This window comes from Naegleria lovaniensis, assembly GCF_003324165.1.
Source record: "Naegleria lovaniensis strain ATCC 30569 chromosome Unknown tig011, whole genome shotgun sequence".
Lineage (NCBI taxonomy): Eukaryota > Heterolobosea > Eutetramitea > Acrasida > Naegleriidae > Naegleria > Naegleria lovaniensis.
Window position 1 is genome coordinate 96,971 of NW_025407833.1, and position 21,865 is coordinate 118,835.

Genomic DNA, 21,865 nt, shown 5'->3' on the forward strand with positions numbered 1-21,865 from the left:
TGTTAAATAAACGACAACTGGTTGTCTTTTATTGTCAAATTAATTCTTCAAGAAAGCTGTAAGAGTAGTTTGCTTTCTCTTCTTCTTGGTTGTGGAAACGGATTCTGTTGGTTTTTTGTCATCTTCATTCTTCTTTCGTTTTTTCTTGGATGAATCCGTAGATGATTTCTTGACAACCTTAACTTTAGAGGATCTTGCTTTGTTTTCTTCGATTTCCTCAGTTGCTGTAGTGGTTTTATCGTCCTTTTCTTCAACCACGCCTGTTGATTCCTCACTATCTGAAGACTTATGTTCTTCTGCTACGGTATCGTCTGTCATCTTTTGTGACTCATCTTTTTTCGTTACAAACGGTGACTTGATTTTAAATTTCACTTTTGGAGGTGACACTGGTGATGCTTCTTGATTTTTCAACGTTTTTTTGAATTGTCTAAATATTTTCTTAGCCACTTCAGAAATACCTTGAGATTCTCTTGCTGCTTGATCAAACCATTTCCATTGATCAGCAATAGAATCAGAATTTCCCTTAGATTGTAAATCCTTAATCAGGTGCTTACTACTGCAACTGTAAATGTGATTCGTTTGATTGATATGTGAGAAGACGTGATTCACAGTAGAGTGATACTCTAACGGTATCGAAGATGAATGTTTGGCGTCAATGAAACCTTCATCAATAAGAAATTGTTGTAATTTGCTTAAATGTGAATCAGATTCTGTGGAGGCTGATTTTCCTGAGCTGCCGATGTTCTTTTTTGATTTTTGAGAGGCATTCGAGTTCTTTTTCTTCTTTGACTTCACTTGTGTTTCTTCCTCTTCTTGTGAATTTTCTGCTTCATCTTCAACATTCTTCTCATCAAAAACAACCACAAGTGGAAAATGCCACGTTCCTCCTAGCAGCTGTTCGTGCCGTTTTTCATAGAGACACACTTCATTGTCGTCGTCTTTGTAAAATATACAGCAAGATACAATTTGAGCTCGTTTCTTGGTCTTCTTTTTTTTGACAGGGTAAATTTCAACTGAATTAATCTCATTGTTCTCCACAGCTTTAAATGCGGAGCATACATCTGCAATAGGACATTCACCACATTTTGGATTTCTACAGAGTCAATAACCAAGGTGTGACGAATGATTGATACAATCGTATAATCGCGCAATTAATTGATAATAAATTATTATTACAATCACTAACCTTGGAATGCAAATAGTTCTTCCTAGCTCCATAATTGCCTGATTCAAATCTCCATATCTAGTTTTCATAGGAGTGGTATCTTCATTGTCGTCACACAAGTCTTCAATGTCTTTAAAGTGAGAAATTAAATTATCGGCCATTGGCCAAAATATTGAAGTTGCTGTTTTTTGAACCGCAATATCTTCCTCAATTTGTTTTAAACGAGCAAACACACGAAACACGTTTCCGTCAACAATGCTGGCACACCTTCCGAATGCAATGCTAGCTACCGCTCCAGCAGTATATTTTCCAACTCCTTTTAGGTTCATCAAGTCTTTCACATTGTCAGGTAATTTGTAAATGACATTATGCGTTAAACTCTTATCCTTGTAATGAATAGGTTTGTTATACTCTTGAACTACATATTTTGCAGCAGCATGTAAATTTCTTGCTCTTTTATAATAACCTTGAATTATTTCAAATTCGAACAGTTGATGAATCAATGCAAAGAATTAAATAATCAAACGGAATTCAATAACATGCACACACATACCCAATCCAGACCAAGCACCATGAACATCATCATCGGATGCATCACTCAAATCCTTGATCGTCGGAAATCTCTTCATCCATTTCACGAAATATTTCTTTACAGTTTCCACTTGTGTTTGTTGCAACATTAATTCACTCACTAACACTTCATAGGCTCGTTGATGAATTTTCATTTCTTTTAATAATTCATCATCATTACTTTCATCATCGGACGAGTCAGATGAATTTCCTTTCGGTTCAATGTGAGTACTTGGTTTTCTCCATGGTAAATCCTTCTTATTCAAATCATACCACGACAATAATTCTCTCCAAATTGTTTCTCTCTCCTCATAAGAAAAAAGAAAATTCTTTGCAACGGTTACTTTGCGAGGGAGCGAAGTCATTTTTTGTGTTAAAAAAACATTAAAAAAAACAACGAGTGAGAATAATTGTTTGTGGGATGGTCATGCTTTCGTTGTTATTACCAATTTTCTTTTAAAGTTCAGAATGATTGAGCAATGATGATGATACGAAAAGAATTAATTCTTTCGGATTGAATATCGGAAATTTTATGATCCGAAATTCATGAATTTAAAAAAGCTCAGAGGAAATTAATCATGATCATGACAAATTTTAAATATTAGGATTGGATGAAGTTACAGTTTCTATGGCTGCTTCTCCAGCAGGAGGTGGTGTTCGTGTACTTTCCATTCGTTGTCCATATTGATCCTCACTCGAATTCTTCTCTCCAAATACATGGCTCCTTAAACGCTCCTTGACGAAATCTCGAGCTCCTCCACCTTCACCACTCTCACTCAACATACGATCGGTATTGAGTTGATCATTCCGTTCATAGAAGATGTTATTTTCGGAAGTGTTTGCATTCTGTAAGGTTTGGGAAAGATGTGATTCATCATTCATAATATTCCCAGAGTTAGTCAGGCGAAGAACCTCTTCTGCTTTTTGAGACATTTTCTAATGATTGCTCTTACATGATAATTGAATAGGAAACTCGTTGTTTTGGAAATTACAAGTTGACTGATCTAAATCAAGCTATTTTCCATATTTAATTCTATGATCTCAAGCTGAACTGCAACATTTGTTTGCTTTACTAATCAAAACGATGTTTTATTCATTGAAATTCTACAAGCTTCATTATGAATTAGAGCAATTTCACTCTCATTTAGAATGCTTAAAGGTCTTCATCTCTTCCACCTCCTTCGTTATAACCTTGTTCATCCTCACCGAAATCTCTTCTTCCTTCATTGTATCGATCACCAAAAACTTTACTCTTAATCTTCTCCTTCACATAATCTTTGATACCACCAACACCTCCTTCCTCACCAGCGCCTCCATAACCGCCTTCATCCATGGCTGATCTGTCCAGACTACCTGGAGAGTTGTAATTAGGATTGAATTGATCATCATTGAAATCACGGCCAACATTTCCCTGGTAAGACCCTTCTTGTTGTCTTGGATCCATGATTTGATCATCACCTCTAAAATCTTGATACTTGTCCATGTTGATAATTATTAGTTTTGTGAATTGTGTGTGCTTTTGTTTTAAAAAGGTGTAAGATGAAATCATGCTCGTGAGTTAGACCATGGTCATGTTTCTATAATTGAATGCATAGTTTAAAGATTAATTCCATGTTTAGAAATGAAAATTATGATATCAAGGTTGTAGCGGTCATTCAAATGGTTGAACACTGTTGTTATTGAGTGAAGGGTGACATGTCAATCCGAGAGCAAATTTTGGGGTCACACGACATCAACAGAAAAGCCCTTGTGTCAAGCGCTCCAAGGTGATTCCTTCTGTCATTACGAACCGACACTTAAAAAATAGATTCTCCCCATCCAGTCCTAGATGTTCCTTCAAGCATGGCTTTTGGTTGTTACCACGGTGGCATATTTCACATTTTTCATGCCTGCCTCTTCATACCAACAAGAACCAACATCAACAAGCGCCGAATCCAACCACATTCAATATTCGACTCTTGATGTCTTTATGAACAGATTCTCGCAAGCGTCTCCACAACAGTTCACCATTCTATCCTCCAATTCCTCCCTCATAGCCATCACACTCAATTACACTAGATTATTTGCACAACGTGATGAATCTCGGTCCCGTCTCAAGCTCTTTGAAACATCTAATCTCCAAGACATCTCTTCACTGAATCATTCGGTCATTCACATCTACGTGGAAGATACCAACGAAAAGTTCATTGGAGCCGACAAGGACCACATGAAATCTGTGATTTCACACGCATTCAACGTTCTTTCCATTCATCCTTCGAGAGTGATCTTTGCTCGAAGATGGTATTTTGATTGTATGGCTGGAAATCCTTTCCTTGACACACCACAGCAAGCACTTGTGAAATATTTAATCACCACCGATTATGAATTACCAAAAGTTATTCGGAGAGTTCGTGAGAGTTATTTGTTGGCACATGATAGATGGTTGGAATTGAGTGATTTTACAATGCTGCCTCTATTTCCATATGAATTACAATATCAAATTTCGAATCAAGGTAATGACAACGTGTCAAGCTTGCATAAAGAAGAAGAAACTTTGGGAGTTTTGCTGAATATACAATTGACGAACTGTTTACAAAGTATGACTTGGTGTGCACAATTCGATGGTACTAACAGAACTAGTTCGAAGTGCTATCGGTCACACGATTATTGTTGGTTGCGATTGATGTCACAAGAACCTTCTCAATATGGCAGGTCGATGTTTTCATTACATCCTCAATTTATGAAAGCTCTTAATGATCATTGGGTTCGACTGAATTTCTCTTCCAAAACGAGTTCGGTTCTCAAATTTAATGATACCATTGCCTCAAGTGTTTTCACACAGTTTGAACAATTGAATCAGCAAGCATTTCGAAGGTTATGGATCTCCAAGTTTGACCAACAAGACTCAAGTTTGAATTGGTATGCTTTGAATACTTCAACTGAACTATTACATTCGTCACTCACAAACATCAAGACGGACATCTTTTTACCCTCTATTATTTTTGAATGTAAAAGTTCAGTTTGCCTACTCGAACCTCCTACCGCCGACATTTTCTTTTTGATTCCAGCTGCTATTTTTTGCGTATTGCACTTTGTAGGATTGGCTTTCTTTTTCAACAGACGATCTATCAAGGTTCGATTATTATTTCCATATTGGGGACCCTTAGCTTGTCTCACTGCTTTCATTGGTCATACAGATTTTGTTGTTTCAGCCTGTGCAACGTTGGGACATACCATCCTTGTGGTCGTAGCTTGGTCTACCATTGCCGTATATTGTGTGACTTTATTGAGATACTTGTTTTTAAGAAATATTTATTCCATCTTGTCATTAACAGATCAACCTGCTCAGGCTGGAAAAAGAAACAAAGAACATGAAAACAAAGGTAGTTTTCTGTGCTTGAATTGTGTACATGGAGGTTTTCTTCAACGACTGTTCACTGTTGAACGAGTGAAAAAATTGGCTTCTAAAAGGGTTGGAATTTTCACAAGCCTAGTGTTAGCTCTTCTGGTGGCGTTGTGTATGTGGGCGCTGATACCGTTCTTTGTCACATTCTATTTAACATCAAGCGCCAATCTATTGAGGAACATTTTATTGGCATGCTTTGTAGTGATGGGAATTTGTGTGGCTTTGCTCTATATAGGTGTGGACATGTATTTGAATCGAGACAAGATTCGAAAACAGGGAGTCCTTCATTTTCTATTGCATGATGATCCATTTTATATTCATGTGGATATGATTTTGTTGTTTATTATGATTGTTGCACTAATATTTGTCATTGTTTTTGATATTATAGCAATTTCCTTGATTGGAAAAGTTTTATGGATGTTGCTGCCCTTTCTAGCTGCTGGTGGCATGATCATGATTTTTGAGATAATCGTCTTGGTGAAATCCAAATTCTTTAAGAGTGTAAAACAGGCTCAATATGAGAGCGATTTAGAAAGGATGATTTACGGTGACAACAATTTATTTCAACATTTAAAATCCTATGCAGAGAAAGAACTTTCCTTGGAAAATATTTTGTTTTTGCAGAAAATGATGGACCTGTCTGCTTTGAATCGACCAATAATGAAGAATAGTCATTTAGCCAGCAGTGGCAGTTCTTTGGGAGTCAGTCGTGAAAGTTTGAGTAGCAATACCACCTCGAATAGTGGACAATCACCGCTGGTAATCGAGCGAGGAAGCGACGTGTCCAATAGTGCTGCATTGATGGTCACACTAATGCCATGGGAAGAAGTAACGACCATCGAAGAAGAGTTTTTAAGGCCATATTCTAAATACGAGTTGAACATTCCAAGTTCGACAAGGAAAGGATTTTATGAATGGTTCAACAATGAAAAAAAGAAATTTCTGGAAGATTCAAGTCACCATCGAGTGAGTTTAGATGAAGTGAAAGAATTATTGATGCAGGATGTCATGATGAATGTGAAAGACACCTTTTTGAGGTTTCAAAACACACCAGAATATGCCAAATGGGAAAGTTTGATGGAATTGCAAAAATCCAATGCCGTGATTTGAGCTTGCATCAATGGAATCAACCATGATCAATTTCGTTTTTTAAAAAACTGTTAGATCTATATTTAAGGAAGAAAAAAATATAACGATGGAAGCAACACGACTCACTTCGAATGATCTACCTCTTGATTCAGGTTCGGAGCTGTTAGAGGAAAGAAACAGCCATGAACAGGTGTTCCTGGTGGCGACTAGTGATATGTATCAACAACAAGAACAACCAGCATCCATACACTCTCATGAAGATCTGATGGATGATGTATTAAGGGAACGAATGAAACAATATGTAGAACAGAATGAAGGCTCCTCGGAAAGGCCTTTGAGTGAGGATGATCATTTCGACCATCATGATGAAGAAGAGCTCGCTATTGCCTCGCCCATGAGAAGAAAACATCTCACTGCAACCATGATGAGTCCGCTAGGAATTAAAAAGAATCATCAAAAAGTATTCCTTGAAATGTTTCATCATACACTTCCAGAGAGTATTCATACAGTAGAGGAAACTGAAAAGAAGGAATCCATGGCGGCAACCATCCTGCAAAAGGCAGTGAAAGGCTTCATCGTGAGACGAAGATACATGAAACGACGGATGGAAGAAGCAAAGAATAAGGCAGAATATGAAGCAAACAAAAGTGAATTAAGCAACCTCAAGAAGAAGAGCCAATCTCAAGCAATGTCCACGCATGAGATGCAAGAACAATCACTCAAACTGAAAAAGTCCATTCAAGCGAGTATCAATAGAATTAAAAGTCGCGAACAAGCAAGACAAGAGAGTGCCACAATCATCCAGAGAGCATGGCGAAGAAAGAAAGAGCAGAATCCATCTCGCTTGGACATTCAAGAGCCAAGCGAGAAATTATTAAGTGCATTGGAAAATTCTGAGTATTTTGGATCAAGAATATCTATTGAAGATTTGATGGTCTTGCTAACAACCACAACGACAACCAAGAACACAGTTGTAACGAGACCAGATTATTCCTACAGAATGACACTGATTTAATTTGTACAGGGTGGATGTTCGAGCAAACCCAAGAACAGTGTTGCAACAAGTTTTTGAATGCACCAATTTTCTCATTATTTCACCATCTTCACGTAAAAAGCGCATGTACTTTTATTTTCACATAAAATCAATTTCGGTTCTAACGTTTGCACGAACAAAAAAAAATTGCATCAAAATCCTTCATCGCTGTCACACACATGCCAAAGAAATCATCAAAATCCTCCGAAGACACAGATTACACAGAACCATCATCCCGAAAATCCAACACTAAATCGAAAGGCATTCAAAAACAACACAAAATGAAAAAAGCTGTCAAATCCCTTGTTGAAACCTTCCATGCCAAAACTCAATCCGAATGGCGAGAATGGCTCACCACTCATTCCCAAACCAAAAACAACATTTGGCTTCTCTTTTACAAAAAAGATTCAGGCACGCCATGCATCACTTACGAACAAGCGTTGGATGAAGCCCTCTGCTTTGGTTGGATCGACAGTACAGTTCGAAAGGTGGATGAACAGTGTCGAATGCAATACTTTTCGAAACGACGTGGCTCCCAAAGCAAATGGAGTAACAAGAATAAGAATCGTGTCGCAGAACTCATTCGAGAAGGAAAAATGACTCCGCACGGGTTGGCAGCCATCGAATTGGCCAAAGAAAATGGCATGTGGGATTTACATACAGATGCACATAATTTAGTGTGTCCACAAGATTTACTGGATGCATTCGAAGAAGAGGGTGAAAATGCAAAATCGAATTTTGAAGCATTTCCACCGTATGTGAGAAGAGGAATTTTGAGTTGGCTTTGTGAAGCGAAACGGCAAGAAACGAGAGAGAAGAGAATTCGAGAAATTGCTGAAAAAGCAGAACGAAATGAACGAGCGAAATTGTAAGAAAGAAATGTAACTGTCAAATGTCATTGAATTTTTTTAATGTTACAAAGTCTCAAGAGTCATTACTTGTTGTTTTTCATTTGTTCCTTAATTTCTTCAATATGGTCATACCAAGCATCCACACCATTACTTAAATCTTCGAGTTGATAATTTCTTCCAGGCTGCATGTCATGTAATTGCAATCATAAAAATTTCAAATGTTCAATGACAAATTTCACACACACACACACGAGTTGATCATATTCCAATCAATTAATTATTCATTTTCAACACTATGAACGCGACTACTTACTGTCTGAATGGTAAATTCTCTCGAATTCTTCTTCACCACATACAATTCATTACTCCACGGTATAATTCCTTTCAGTAACATCTTCTCAGGATCAATATATAAAATTCTTGGTTTATCCGTAAGTATTAATTGTCTCTTTTTTGCAGTAAATCTTCGTCTCTTAATGACCAATGCTGTATAAACGACATTTTCATTCTTCATTAAGAATTTACTCCATCGATCATTGAGAGATTCTGTTAATTCGGATCCACCAGAAACGGTACGTCTCAAATTTCCATCAATGACAATTTGTCCCGAAGAAGAAGATGCTGTCGAAGATGAAGAAGAAGTTTCCGATGAGGAGCTTAATGAACGAATGTGACCATTGGGTTTGAAACTTCTCACAGGTGAAGAAGGAGTAGAGGGCGATCCATTGTTATGATGTTGACCATTATTACTACTGTGGTGGATATAAAGACCATTCGTACTGGTCGAACCACCATTCAAAATCGATGACAAATTAGGACCTGGATATTTGGCATTCATCGTGGGAGGTGTCATTTGTCCCAATTGTGAAAAATCAATTCCTTTAAAGAAGGGATGTTTTTTGAGTTCACTCATTCCACCTCGTTGTCGACTTCCTAGTCTCTTCTCTGCATCGAATTGACACACTTGTCGAATGAAATCAATAGCATCAGGATCCATCAATGGAGTAGAAGATGTCTCATCGTCGTCCTCATCACGTTCCTCATCTTCTTCAATCACAAGTCCTTCTTCTTGAACTGCTGTAATTTTTTGAAATATTAAATATTGCGATTCTCCATCAAATAATTGTCGACCAGTGAGAAAATTATAAAGAATGCAACCGAGAGCCCACAAATCTGAACTTTCCGATTGGGGTAAATCTTTGAGAATTTCAGGAGAGACGTAATGAGCAGTGCCGACAAAGGTTCCTTTCACATAGAGAACTGGCTCATCGAATTCTTCACCATCGGAAGTGAGTGGTTTTGTGGTTTTGAGGATTTTGGCAGTACCGAAATCGGTGATTTTTAAATGTAATGTTTCTGTGAGAATTAAATTTTCGGGCTATTGTTGAATGAATGTATTTGAAATTTTCATGTCGAGTTCCAAAGAGATGGTCATCATTTCGGTGATGATGATTGTTATTATTGTTGGTATAATAGATGGTTATTATTGTTATTGGTATTGTTATTATTATTGGTATTGTTATATTCATGTAAATGTCAAGTGTCATCAACATGTTGAACAATAATAAAAACGGTTCATCCATGATCCGACACATAAAAGTATTTCTTACCTTCAAATCTCTGTGAAGAATGCCCTTACTGTGAATAAATTCCAATCCATTGACAAGTTCTGCCATATAGAAACGAGCAGCTTCCAACGTCAGAGGTCCATACTTTTCAATGATGGAACCTAATTCTCCACCAGGTGCCAATTCGAGTACAAAATCTGTTGTTCATGATGTGTGTGAATGATGTTCCATATAGTTTTTATAATATTCAAGAGAAATCATCATCGTCATGGGGATGAAGGTTGTCATCATGATGGTTATTCAGAGACGATGAACGTTACAACAGTACATATAAAATTGAAAAACCAAATAAACAAGATGAGAGGTGTGATGTCATGATGATTGGACATTTTCCGTTTTGACATTTTAATTCATAATAACAATTTTCACACGACGAATGACATTTCAAAGAACACTCCTACTTACATAAATGATCCTTATCTTGAAAAGTACAAAATAATGAAATAATATTCGGATGGTCCAACATGTTTAACACTTCCTTTTCCATTTTCACAGTATTGATTTTCTTTTCCTTGATCACAAAATCCTTCTTGATGACTTTGGTGGCGTAAAAGGTATTCGTTTTCTTGAATTTAGTGAGAAAGACTTCAGAGTAGGCTCCTTTGCCTAGCTCTTTGATAAAATCAAAGTCCTCTCGAGTGTATTTGGACATTTTTTTGTTGCGGTTTTGCTGTTGGAGAATTCGGCAAGGTTTTTTTAAATTGCGAAATTTTTGGCAGGTGACAAGTGAGGTTCAGAACGTAATTGAAAAACCAGTTCCAAGAAAGGTCCGCTGTTCTGTTGACCAACGTTCCTCTTGGTTGTATCACAATTGGGCAGAAATGCATTTTCTTTCAATAATTATATTGTCATTGGTTAGTCCTCTTCTTATTTCTTTTTACTCTTTGTTGATTTGTTTGCACTTGTGGTTTCTGTGGTCACTACAATCTCATCTTGTTTCCCACACTCCAATTTATGTCGTGGCCAATCCTTTCGTTGACATTCTACACTGCAATATTTAGCTTCTCTACAACCTCCACATCTCTTTAAGGTTTCACTGTTGTGAGTACTTTCCTTTCCACAACATGAACATTTAGGTAGTGGTTTTTTGGCATCCTTTAAAGCAATTTTTAGGAGCGGATATTTAGATTTCACAAGTGTTTCTGCTTCTTCTCCAAATTGTGAACCAATCAAATCGTAAAAGAGGCCTGTAACTAATTGTGGTGGCATTCTGTTGGAAAAGGTGATTCTAGAGCAAAGCTCATCTCTGAATCAATGAATTTGAGAAGAGCATTTACATTGAGCTTGTTCTTGACCTCTTCATCTCTCAAGATGGCTTGTAAAATTCTGCAACAGGCGTTTTTGATATCCTTAAATAAGTGACTCGTTCTAGACTTTAAAAAGTCCATTAACATTTCAACAAAATTCGTGTCTCTGACCAGATATTTACGGAATGAGTCATGCAACACCATGGAACAAACACAGAAAGAGGTTCTTCCCCAAATAAATTGTTGGGCTTGTGTGAGCTCTGTCCTGGAGTCTTTAAATAGTTTCAGCATTTCAACCATCCAATAGAAACACATGTCCTCTAATTTTTGACCCTTTTTAGAGGTTCGATTCACTGGATCTGAGAAAAATCTCTCTCTCTGCTCTGGATCAAATAATAAATGATTAATGATAGATAGATAATTGATGAAACCATAACACACTGGTGTGTTGGCTGCTGGCAAGTTCTTTGCACCAAATCCGCTCAGAGTATCACTCAAAGGAAAAACGATTTCTTTCAAAATAAATTCTGAATACTTAAAGTTGTCCTTATAAAAATACTCTCTTAATGAAGGTTGCCTGGAACAATTGGAAAAAAGAGTTGCAAGTGAAGGTATCCAATCGTGGTAATACTTTCGTTCCTGAGAAAGTTTCCATGAAAATAGCTCTTCAATCAAATACTTCTTTTGCTCCATAACTGCTAAAAGATCATCCAAAATTGTACATTCTTCTATGGCACTCAATAATTTTCGTTGTTTTTTTGGGAAAATACCTGTAGCAGCATTAATTTCAGTTGGAATGGAAACACGGTAAAGTAAACTGGACACACTTCGAGTAAGTGTGGTGAAATCTGGCTTATCCTCTTCTCTGTCAGGTAAGGTTTTTGCGACGCTTAACATGTCAATAAGGAGTGCTAAGAATTGTTTTTTAAAAACCAAGTTCATGGGAACAATCTCACTGCTTTCAATGATGTCTTCAAAACACTGTGAAAAACCTTCACAAATCATTAACTCGTCTTTGGCATGCATCCAACAGTGGATCATGGATTCTATCAGCTTGGTCTCCGTGAGAAGGTATTTGATACGAGCAACTTCTGAGTGGCGGGTCATGGCTAAAAACATTTGTTGAATAAGGTAAATACAATCGTGAGCAACTTGCAACCTCATCTCTTTCTCTACTGGTGTTTCAGTGCCAAGTCCAACCACATGGTCGAATAATAATTGTTGAATTCGTGAAATAAAGCCATCTTGATCAATAAGGAAGGTATACACTGGTTTCATTGAAAAAGTTTGGTGTGAAAATTTTTCTACAATCATAATATTTTCTTCGTTACATTGTGCCAAGAAAAATAGAGCATCATCCAGACGTAAACTGTTATCGTTTTGAATATAGTCCATGAAAACTTGAATATCTGGTTGAATGAATTCAACAAAATCCGTCTTGGCACAATACTCGGTTAAGGTTTCTCGAATATGATCCTTGACATCGTCAATTTTCATAATTTCATGAGTTTTGTGATGTTGGGAGAGCGGTCTGGTATGTCTAAGAGATAGAATGTTGAACTGAAATCATGTTGAAATAATCAAGTATTAAACAAATACCTACACGGTTCACTAATGAAACAAAACGGATTAACTCCTGTTTTTGAATTTCTTCAAATTTGTCCCCATGCACCTTTTCCAATGATGCCCAACGGTTCTTTGGTTCAATAGCTGGAAGTGAATTTTGTAACTTTTGTTTCAAGTCTGATATACTGTAAATCTCAGAGTTGATAGCAAATTCGTTTTTGGTGCTTGGATACTTTCCAACTGGCATTTCAGTTCCTTGACGCACGACACGCAAAATATTTAGTCTTCTTTCATGTTCGAGATTTCTCTTCTTCTTATATTCCTCTTTTGAGTCTTTGCCAAGAAGATGGGGCTTGGTGACAAATTCTTCAGTTTCAGTGGCCTTGCAGAATTGGTAAAAAGTACCTGCAACTTCTTCCAATACAGAACCATTCTCATAAACTTTTTCAACAATCTTAAAAGTAGATTTTGAATTCACTTTCATTTCTTTAAGGTCTAGTATAATAATCGAATGTAGATATTCATCTTCACAGGTTGTGAGAACCTCTTTGTAAATTTGAACCAGAGATTTCATATACGATTCTTGACCGGTTTTTTGGCAAAAAGTGGAAAGGAACTCTATACATCTGATTTCAAACAAGTACTGTGCTCCTTGTTTCTTCTTTTCCTTAGCACTCAGCTTTCGTTTTGATTTTCTCAATTCGTCCATGAGTAATGTTTCCAATACGTTCCACGAGAGTCCTAGATGACTGAACAAAAATTTTGAAGACTAAAATTGCACACATTCTCAAAACTCTCTTCATGCATGATAAAGTTGCAAATTCTAATGATATGTCTTCTACGAATGTTTGTCTTCACACAGTCATTATTTGTGAGAATGTGCAACAAATAAATGAGCTTTGATGCTGTTGGTTCAGGCCAAAGCTCGATCATGAAGTCAATAAATTTGTCAATATGTATATCGGATTGGAAAGCTTTCTGCAACAATGTCATTTGGCCATCCCACAAATTATTCTTTTTCAAAATTTCCTCAACAAATTGCTGTTGAGCTTCCATGTTTTCGATTTTATCATTCGGAATCTCGGGTAAACTGTTTTTAATCAACTTTAACAACTTGGCTCCATAATCATATAGTCTCTTGATTCTATTTTGTTCCTCCTCACGTACTTTTGCCTCTTCTCCTGCCCAATAATAATTCGATAAATCAATGGTTTTCATTGGTCCTCTCTCGGAATTCATAAACTCTCTGTAAACCATTTCTGGTGAGCCTAATTTCCCAATTTCTGTTTGTCCAGAAACATTCCAACGAGGAATTTGGACTTTGGTCTGGTCTGATGCCCAGAGCATCTTGCTGGAAGAAAGTGGGTTGACTGGAAGAGGGTTCAAAGAGGATGCTTTTTGCTTGGGAGGCATTTTTTTTAATCGGGTAACAAGTTGAATGATTGTCATCTAACAACTTTAAATATAACAAGATTGTTGAAGACCAAAACATCAACAAGATTGCTGCATTCCTGATCCATGTTCATCATTAAAAGAGCTGTTTTCCAACTCTATTGCACTAAAAATCTACTGTTCCAAGCAGCGAACAAATTTCAGTTTCACTGAAAAAAATGTTCGGTAAAGAGTTTCGGCTGGGACTCAACAACGGTTGGAACAACAGACGGATTTGTTGAAACGGCTCTCTATGAGCTCTGAATAAACGACCAACAAAAAACAAAATGAAATTAACAGGTCCTCTGATGTTATTGAATCCTCTTCTTTCTCCTCGAACATCGTTATTGAAAAAAGAAAATTCCATGATGAGGATGACTGAAACACAGAGCCCAGCAATGACTGCTAAATCCAGTCCTACCCACTCCGAACATGATCCTCGTGAGAATGGCATGTTGTTCGCTCACAGTGCTCGTTTTGAACAAGTGCTTGTTGATGAAGAGAGTCGAAAATTGTTTCTTGAATTTCTGAAATTTCATCAAACAGAAGAATCGCTGCTCTTTCTCAATGATTTGGAGGTGTATCAACATGAATATGAACAGATGATTTTTCATTCGTTTTGCGATTCGACGTCAAGAGACTTGAATCAGGTCAAGTCAAGAATAAGATCCTCCTCGCTAAAGGCGACAAGAAATTCGATAAGATTGCATCGATTGTCCATTTCATCGAACTCATCGGTTGACTCGCTGTCAAGCTCTTGTAGCAAAAGCAGTCACAGCACTACCTCGAGTACACTATTCACAGATAGTGTTCAAAGTAGCCAAAGCGTTAATACACATAGCTCTGCCTTTCTTGAAGCTGATACTATTACTAGTATTGATATTCAAGTTCCTCCAACAAATTTCTCACCAATTACACAGAATAAGCGAAAGTCTATCAAAAGACAGTCTAAGAGGATTTTCAAAGAGGTAAAGCATCTTTTCGAAAGATTACAAAAGCTCATTGAGAATTACATCAACACTGGCTCTAGATATGAATTGAATATAGGATCGCATCAATTGGTAGTTTTGGAATTATTTTCGAAAGTATGCGAAAGTTTTACGGATTTATCTCATGAAATGAATCTCATCGAATGTACGAGTAGCATTCTCCTACAACAGATGGACCCACAGCTGCTATTTGGCAAACTTGTACAAATTGTCCATCAGGATTTGAAATCTGAGCTATTTCCTCGCTTTGTAAGAAGCGAATTATTTTTTAACTTTGTGCAAGAAAAAGGTCACGAATACTTTGCCAGACATGTTTCACATCCATACTCTACAACCACCCTACCATTGTTTGTGGATGCAAGAAGTGATGTCATTTCTGAAGAAGTGTTAGATTTTGGGCTTCGAATGGCACAAGAAGATCAAACTCTTTGGAAATTGATTCACGAGAAAGAGATGAAGAATGATCGTGTAAGGATGAGTCTTTTTACATCCAAGAGAGCATCGTCAATGATAGAAATGCAAGGTTCAACAACACGTGCTACGAAACGATCAATGAAATTTCTAAAATGTGATCTTTATATTCCTCAACCCTTTGAATCGGTTGTGAGAACATGGACTTCATTTATGGATCGAGACGAAGAAATCATTTTAAGAGATTATATTCGACCAATGAATGCCGATCTTAAATTTCAAAGAGAAGAAGATATGGACATTCTTTCACCGGGTTCTCCTATTTTACCATCGACGAGTGGTTGTATTTCTCCATTGTGCATTCAACAATGTCATATCAATATGGACGTTCACATTCCATGTGTGAAAAACAGAAGCTTTCCAGTGGTTGCAACGTCAATAGGTGATGGCCAAACGATAGCCATGTTTGCCTTTCGATCTAAGGATTGTAGCGATCAGTTGTCTTCTTGTTTCATGCCATGTTTAGGGTTTTTCATATTTTACAAAATGGGTGAAAATATAACACGAGTGTGTCATTTACTAAGTGCTGACTTTTCCTTACCATTCATGAATTCAGATTTGTTATATGAAGCGTTTTGGAAAGCTAGATGTTCAAAATTAGCCAGAGAGCTGTTGAGTGAGTCTGAAAACAATTCCCAGCAAGACTCTTTGCGATTTTTACAAACGATGAGGGAAAATGCAAAAACATTTCCCAACATGCCACTACCATCTACTATCTTTGCTTGTTCTGATCATAAATAAGACTTTTATTATTATTATTTAAACTATTTACAATAACTTGTTATCACTAATTTTGTCACACTATTCAACTTGTTACTCAAATTCACCAGTATCCATAACATCCATATTGACTTTTTCATTCTCTTTGTCATCACTGGACTTGAGATGCAATTCTCTTTCCAACAAAGACAACGGTGGATTTGAAGAATCTAAATGAGAAGCTTCCACACGAGCTTCCCATTCCAATTTTTCATGTTCTCTCTTTAAATCCTCTTCCACAAGAGCAACACCTCTTTCATCGTACTCAACAGCTCCGATCAATAACAACTGCAAACCTTCATGACTCAAAATAGAGGGTGGGTTAATTTTCAGAAAGGTTTTTCCTTGGAATAGATCAATGACTTTTTGAGGTATTTCCTTGTGTCCTTTTTTCGTTTGAGTTGATGAAGAAGCACTTGGTCCTTCACTAGCAGTTGAGAAGGAGGTTGTATAGGTTTGAGGATTTTTGGCACTCAAAATCAAAGTATCTTCTTTTTGAATTCCAAACTCTGCTTGAACACTATTGGGTTCCCATGTTTTTGGAAATTCCAACACATACGACAAGTGAGTATGATTCTCTCGGTGTTCTATGAGTTCATAGAGTCCCTCTCCTAATAACCGACAAGCTCCCAATTCTCGTTCTCCTCTTGTGAATGTTTGATAATGCTCTTCCGACAAACTCTTCTTTACAATTTGATCAATGTCGGAATCCACTTGAGTAACAATGGCCAAACGTTTCTCACCCTTACTTGGAAGAGTTTTCTTGGGAACCATCAAGACTCGAGCTGGTTCTTGTTCCGTGGACATGGAGGATACTGGCTGTTGAGCATACAAACGTTGAGGCTTTAAAACAATGACGAGTTTTTGAACCTCATTGAAATCATGAACTTGTTCTTTCATCACTTTGGGACGATACAGGAAGAAGATGTGTCCCCTCTCGAGGACGTTTAAATTGTTGAATTCTTTGAGAGTTGCTGGTTGGAGGAGTGAAGACTTGTGCGCTTCTGGCATTTTGTTTTTTCTGGAAATCAATCGGTTAGGATTTATTTGCATCGTTCCATGCAAACCAACAGACGCGAACGAGAATGGAAATTGCTCAAAAAGATGAAAAGAGATAATTCATAGGAATATAAAATTTGCTTACAAGGATCAATATTCAACGAATGGATTGAAAGACTTGTAAAAATGTGTCTTCAAGAAACACTTTGTGGATCATCACCATGCTTTCCAAAATCGATAAAAAAAAGTTCAAAAAAAAATGTTTAGGTTTTCATCATTCAATTTATTGAAATACAACGGAAGATGGTCTTCCTCTGCTCTTGCTGTTAGAAAATCATCCTCCTTGTGGATGAGTGGTGGTTTGAATAAATTCTCAATTTCCGGAGGAGAAAACCAAGAACGATTGAAATCATTTTCTTCATCAAGCGATAAGGAGCCTTCATCGAAAAGAAAAGAAAACGACCGATGGGATAGGTCCAAGAATATTGCTGGTTCCAAATCTGCTCCATCATCCTCGGATAAAAAGCCTTCTTCTTTCAGAGAAGATAGATTTGAACGAAAGCCATCCTTCAACAGAGAAAGAGGAGATGACTTCAGAGGAAGGGAAAGATTTGAAAAGAAGCCTTCATCGTTCAATCGGGAAGAACGATCCATGAATGATAGAAAGCCATTCCGAAGGGAAGACTCCAAGTTTGAGCCTTCATTTGACAGAAAGCCAGAGAGAAGAAGCTCATTCCGTGATTCTAGACGAGATGATTGGGGTGAAGAATTTTCTTCCCGTAGAGGTTCTCGTACTTTTGAGGACGCAAAACCATCAAGTAGATTTGAAGAAAAACCTGCTTTTGGCAGAAGAGCCTCTTTCAGTGGAGGTGAAAGTGTGAAAGATTCCAGCAAGTCACGCTCAAGATTTGACGAGGATCGATTCGAACGAAGGCCATTCTCCGACAGAAAACCTTCATTCATCACTGGCAGCAGAGAAGACAGATTTGAACGAAAGCCATCCTTCAACAGAGAGGAGAGATTTAGAGAAGATAGAAACGAATTTAGGGGAAGAGACAGATTTGACAGAAGCAGAACACCATCCAAGCCAAGATTCGAAGATGATTCATTTAAAGGAGGTGTTAGATCTGGCAAGAATGAGAGGTTCAACAGCAGTCGAGATTTTGATGCTCCAAAGAAACGAACATTTGGTGAAGAGTCTCGAATGGAAAGTAGAAGTCCACGTGGATCAATGACTGAGAACAAGCAGCCACCATCACGTAGCAAAGATGTCACAAAGGAGTTGTCAAGCTCAAAATCAAAACGACGTGCTGTCATCGAAGACGATGTCGATGATTGGGAAGATTTCCAAGATTTGACTCCATCCAAGAAGACCAGCTCCAAAAAGAAGGCCGAAAAAGTTGAAGAGCCCGCAAAAGTTCCAGAACGAAATCCACGCGAGATTGAGAGAAGAGCAATGATGGCCAATACTGGCAAGCATGCAGCTTCTGCAGGAGTTGCGCACGTGCTCAGTCAGTCCAGAGGTGGACAATCAAACACAAAGGCAACTAACCAATCACTTCCTAACGTGACATTTATTTCTAATCCTTCACAACGCAATTATGATATGGACCAAGCATATGATTTCTATGACAATGGTTTGAATGAGAATGGAGACGAATATTTAGACGAGTTCGATAATGACGACTATTACTTTGGAAATATGAGAGAATGGGAACTCGAAAACATTTTGAGCCAGTTAAAAAAGTAAAAGGAATGACATGCCAACTACTTCAGCATGAAACATTTTATTCAACCTTTGGTCTGGCATAATCACCTGATACGAGATTCTTAACAGTCAACACCCATGTCACAAGTGTTAAAGGTGTAAGGATGGTATGTTCCAAGTCTGGCACAATTCGAGTACCCAAATTTGGCAGCACACGCCAACTATTTCCAAACATCAAATCATACTTTTTAAAACCTTCCTCTCCTTGTCGATGCCATACTGAACAACAGTCAAAGAAATAGGGCACCCACCAATACAATGTTTGCATCAACAAAAACACACTCAAAAACAAGACATAAATCACACGCCAAATTTTCGAGCGATGCACAAACAAGGCTGCAAACAAATGTGGTATGGAATTGATCCATCCCGATAGAATATAAGCATTATGAGTGGCAATTCCCAGCGCTACACTTTTAGAGTGTTGACAGAAAGGAGGAAGCTCTAATTGCCAAACAAGGAATTCATACAGAAAGAGACTGAATTGAAAGTATTGGGAGAGAGTCAAGAACATGTGATTTTAAAGAATTTTTTTGTGTGAAAATTTGAAAGGAGGTGAAGCTGGTATTTTAAAGACATTGTCTCACAAGATTTTGATTTGATTAATGATAACGAATGAGGCACTGATGGCAAATAAAACATAGTTCACCATGGCGTTTCATGTTGTTGACCACTCATTGATTTACTAGAATTTTCTTGATGAGCAGCGTTTTATTCGTTTTACACGTTTTTTGAATGCTCATTGGCGTTCTGTTGCATCTTCCCAACTATGAGATGATCCGTTCAAAACATTAAAGGAATATAATACAAAAAAAATGTTGAAATGGTTGGCTAACAATATTCCGAATTGTGTTCAAAGAAACTACACATTGGCAATTCCGATCACCTACAAAATGAATCGGAATGGAAATGTTCAATTCTTGCAGCAACAACAACAAGAATGGCGATGGAAATCTTCATCAGCAAAATCATCATTGGATAGTAGTAATAATAATCATGCTTTCAAAACAAAAAATCAAGAAACCTATCGGGATGCAAATAACAAGAGAGAAAATCAACTAAATAACTCCTCCAGTAAATTGAATACGAATAACCGAAATACCAACAATAATTCAAACAGAGTGCAGAAAGCCTCATCTTCAAAGTTTACTAAACAGGTAACAGAATCCCAAGCTCCAAAACATAAAATCAATCACAATGAAGAACAAGCCGAAATGAAGAGAAAAATTGTAAGCAACAATCAAAACCTTAAAGGTGAACAACAAGCGTCATTATTGCCCATGAAGCAAAACAAGAGTAGCACCAAATCCTTTACAAAATCATTGCCAAATGTTTCCTTCTCTATGAATTCGACTCAATCACCAAAGAAAGGACCCCTAAAACAGAAAGAAAGCCACTTCAACGAGAATGACGACGACGATTATGAAATTGGAGATTATGATGAAGAATTGGATGATTTGGAAGATGAAAACCCAAAAAGCAAGGGAAAAAACACTTCACACAAATATAAGCAAGAACAACAATCCGAAGTGGTCGATATTGTTTCCAAAGAAAAGCTAGACGAATATGTAACAATGTTTAACAAGCCAGGTGTGTCGAGTAATAAGAAATTCAGGTCATTACCTGTGGTCGACTCGATACTTAAAGAAATATTTCTTTGTGGTCTTGCACGAAAGGGTATAAAGCAGTTTGATTACTTAACATATTTAATTGGAGGCAAAGACGCCAAATCAGAAATTTCTGAATCCTCAAAAAAGGAGCTTGAAGAAATGGTAAATCAAAACCGAGTCATTGAAGCTCAACTCAAACGTCAACAAATTTCCAAAAGAACAAACAAAACTAATGTCATTTACAATCAAGCTGAATTTAGAGCAGATATGCAGGTTAATGAAGAATGCGTAAATTGGATATTTAAAAATAACAGAATGAAATATATGGGCTCGGTTGGACTCTCTGAAGAAGATGAACAACGAATCATGGAAGAATTTGAGAAAAATGAATTGGAACTAGAGGAAGACGAAGAAGAAAAGAAAGCAGATTCTCAGTTAACGTCACAAGATTTAGAGTCCATGCCAAAAGAAGAATTGAATGCTCTTCTTGAAAAACAAGAAAATATTTATGAGCTCTATAAGAAATATTATGAAGAGTCAAACGTTGAAGACGACGAAGAGGCAGACAGTGAAAGTACAAAGAAATCAACCAAAGAGAAGGAATCAGAAAATGCAACGAATACCTATAATCGAAAACTCTATCCAATGGAGGGAATAATCCAAAAAACAAAAGGAATCCCTCAAGTTGCATTTATTGGAAGATCTAACGTGGGAAAGAGTTCACTCATCAATGCCATAACAGGACGAAATAATTTAAAGGCCTCAGAGCGTCCTGGTGAAACTAAGGATTTGAATTTTCATCGATTCGGAAAGGCTTTTTGCTTGGTTGACATGCCTGGTTATGGATTTGCCTTTACGAAAGAAAGTTTTGTCACACAAAAATGGTTAGAACTGATGAAATCATATTTTGTGAAAAGTGGATCCGATTTGAAAATGGTTTTCATGCTCATTGATTCTCGTCTTGGCCTGAAGAGAAGGGATGTCGATATGATTAACTTTTTGGACCAGAACAAGGTTCCCTTTCAAATTGTTCTGACCAAGTGTGATTTAACATTTGTTGATGACTTGGCGAGAATGGCATTCAAGATTTTCAAATTAGACCCAATTAGAAAAGGTTTCACACTCAATTATCATGCTAAGGATGAGAACACTAAGGACTATCGAATGATATTTGTGAGCGCTCGATCGAAAACTGGCGTTGCTAGACTAAAGGAAGATATTGTGCTGAAATATTCCAGTTTTGACAAGGAGCAATGGAAGAGGAATGTCAAGAAAAATGTTGTGTTATTTGTTTGAGGAAGCAG

At 37.2% G+C, this 21,865-nt stretch overlaps 13 protein-coding genes across 13 annotated transcripts; 6 read left to right on the plus strand and 7 right to left on the minus strand.

Moving 5' to 3' along the window:
* Window positions 1–39: 39 nt before the first annotated feature.
* C9374_000772 (uncharacterized protein) lies at window positions 40–2,100 on the minus strand (the record flags this gene model as incomplete). Its single annotated transcript, XM_044697716.1, has 3 exons — window positions 40–1,093; window positions 1,187–1,631; window positions 1,719–2,100. The coding sequence occupies 3 exons, from the start codon at window positions 2,098–2,100 to the stop codon at window positions 40–42; spliced, it is 1,881 nt and encodes a 626-aa protein (XP_044551914.1).
* A 229-nt stretch (window positions 2,101–2,329) lies between these two features.
* Window positions 2,330–2,668, minus strand: C9374_000773 (uncharacterized protein; the record flags this gene model as incomplete). The annotated part of the gene is made up of 1 exon (XM_044697727.1): window positions 2,330–2,668. The coding sequence occupies one exon, from the start codon at window positions 2,666–2,668 to the stop codon at window positions 2,330–2,332; it is 339 nt and encodes a 112-aa protein (XP_044551915.1).
* Window positions 2,669–2,888: 220 nt separating this feature from the next.
* On the minus strand, window positions 2,889–3,218 carry C9374_000774 (uncharacterized protein; the record flags this gene model as incomplete). The annotated part of the gene is made up of 1 exon (XM_044697738.1): window positions 2,889–3,218. The coding sequence occupies one exon, from the start codon at window positions 3,216–3,218 to the stop codon at window positions 2,889–2,891; it is 330 nt and encodes a 109-aa protein (XP_044551916.1).
* Window positions 3,219–3,620: 402 nt separating this feature from the next.
* On the plus strand, window positions 3,621–6,230 carry C9374_000775 (uncharacterized protein; the record flags this gene model as incomplete). The annotated part of the gene is made up of 1 exon (XM_044697749.1): window positions 3,621–6,230. One exon carries the CDS (start codon window positions 3,621–3,623, stop codon window positions 6,228–6,230), a length of 2,610 nt encoding a protein of 869 aa, XP_044551917.1.
* An 85-nt stretch (window positions 6,231–6,315) lies between these two features.
* On the plus strand, window positions 6,316–7,224 carry C9374_000776 (uncharacterized protein; the record flags this gene model as incomplete). Its single annotated transcript, XM_044697760.1, has 1 exon — window positions 6,316–7,224. The coding sequence occupies one exon, from the start codon at window positions 6,316–6,318 to the stop codon at window positions 7,222–7,224; it is 909 nt and encodes a 302-aa protein (XP_044551918.1).
* Window positions 7,225–7,421: 197 nt separating this feature from the next.
* Window positions 7,422–8,114, plus strand: C9374_000777 (uncharacterized protein; the record flags this gene model as incomplete). Its single annotated transcript, XM_044697771.1, has 1 exon — window positions 7,422–8,114. The coding sequence occupies one exon, from the start codon at window positions 7,422–7,424 to the stop codon at window positions 8,112–8,114; it is 693 nt and encodes a 230-aa protein (XP_044551919.1).
* Window positions 8,115–8,176: 62 nt separating this feature from the next.
* Window positions 8,177–10,373, minus strand: C9374_000778 (uncharacterized protein; the record flags this gene model as incomplete). The annotated part of the gene is made up of 4 exons (XM_044697782.1): window positions 8,177–8,275; window positions 8,407–9,471; window positions 9,704–9,858; window positions 10,127–10,373. 4 exons carry the CDS (start codon window positions 10,371–10,373, stop codon window positions 8,177–8,179), a joined length of 1,566 nt encoding a protein of 521 aa, XP_044551920.1.
* Window positions 10,374–10,914: 541 nt separating this feature from the next.
* C9374_000779 (uncharacterized protein) lies at window positions 10,915–13,243 on the minus strand (the record flags this gene model as incomplete). Its single annotated transcript, XM_044697793.1, has 2 exons — window positions 10,915–12,528; window positions 12,572–13,243. 2 exons carry the CDS (start codon window positions 13,241–13,243, stop codon window positions 10,915–10,917), a joined length of 2,286 nt encoding a protein of 761 aa, XP_044551921.1.
* A 32-nt stretch (window positions 13,244–13,275) lies between these two features.
* C9374_000780 (uncharacterized protein) lies at window positions 13,276–13,947 on the minus strand (the record flags this gene model as incomplete). Its single annotated transcript, XM_044697805.1, has 1 exon — window positions 13,276–13,947. One exon carries the CDS (start codon window positions 13,945–13,947, stop codon window positions 13,276–13,278), a length of 672 nt encoding a protein of 223 aa, XP_044551922.1.
* Window positions 13,948–14,252: 305 nt separating this feature from the next.
* Window positions 14,253–16,166, plus strand: C9374_000781 (uncharacterized protein; the record flags this gene model as incomplete). The annotated part of the gene is made up of 1 exon (XM_044697816.1): window positions 14,253–16,166. The coding sequence occupies one exon, from the start codon at window positions 14,253–14,255 to the stop codon at window positions 16,164–16,166; it is 1,914 nt and encodes a 637-aa protein (XP_044551923.1).
* Window positions 16,167–16,238: 72 nt separating this feature from the next.
* C9374_000782 (uncharacterized protein) lies at window positions 16,239–17,195 on the minus strand (the record flags this gene model as incomplete). Its single annotated transcript, XM_044697827.1, has 1 exon — window positions 16,239–17,195. The coding sequence occupies one exon, from the start codon at window positions 17,193–17,195 to the stop codon at window positions 16,239–16,241; it is 957 nt and encodes a 318-aa protein (XP_044551924.1).
* A 247-nt stretch (window positions 17,196–17,442) lies between these two features.
* Window positions 17,443–18,933, plus strand: C9374_000783 (uncharacterized protein; the record flags this gene model as incomplete). The annotated part of the gene is made up of 1 exon (XM_044697838.1): window positions 17,443–18,933. One exon carries the CDS (start codon window positions 17,443–17,445, stop codon window positions 18,931–18,933), a length of 1,491 nt encoding a protein of 496 aa, XP_044551925.1.
* An 833-nt stretch (window positions 18,934–19,766) lies between these two features.
* C9374_000784 (uncharacterized protein) lies at window positions 19,767–21,857 on the plus strand (the record flags this gene model as incomplete). Its single annotated transcript, XM_044697849.1, has 1 exon — window positions 19,767–21,857. The coding sequence occupies one exon, from the start codon at window positions 19,767–19,769 to the stop codon at window positions 21,855–21,857; it is 2,091 nt and encodes a 696-aa protein (XP_044551926.1).
* Between the last annotated feature and the right edge of the window lie 8 nt (window positions 21,858–21,865).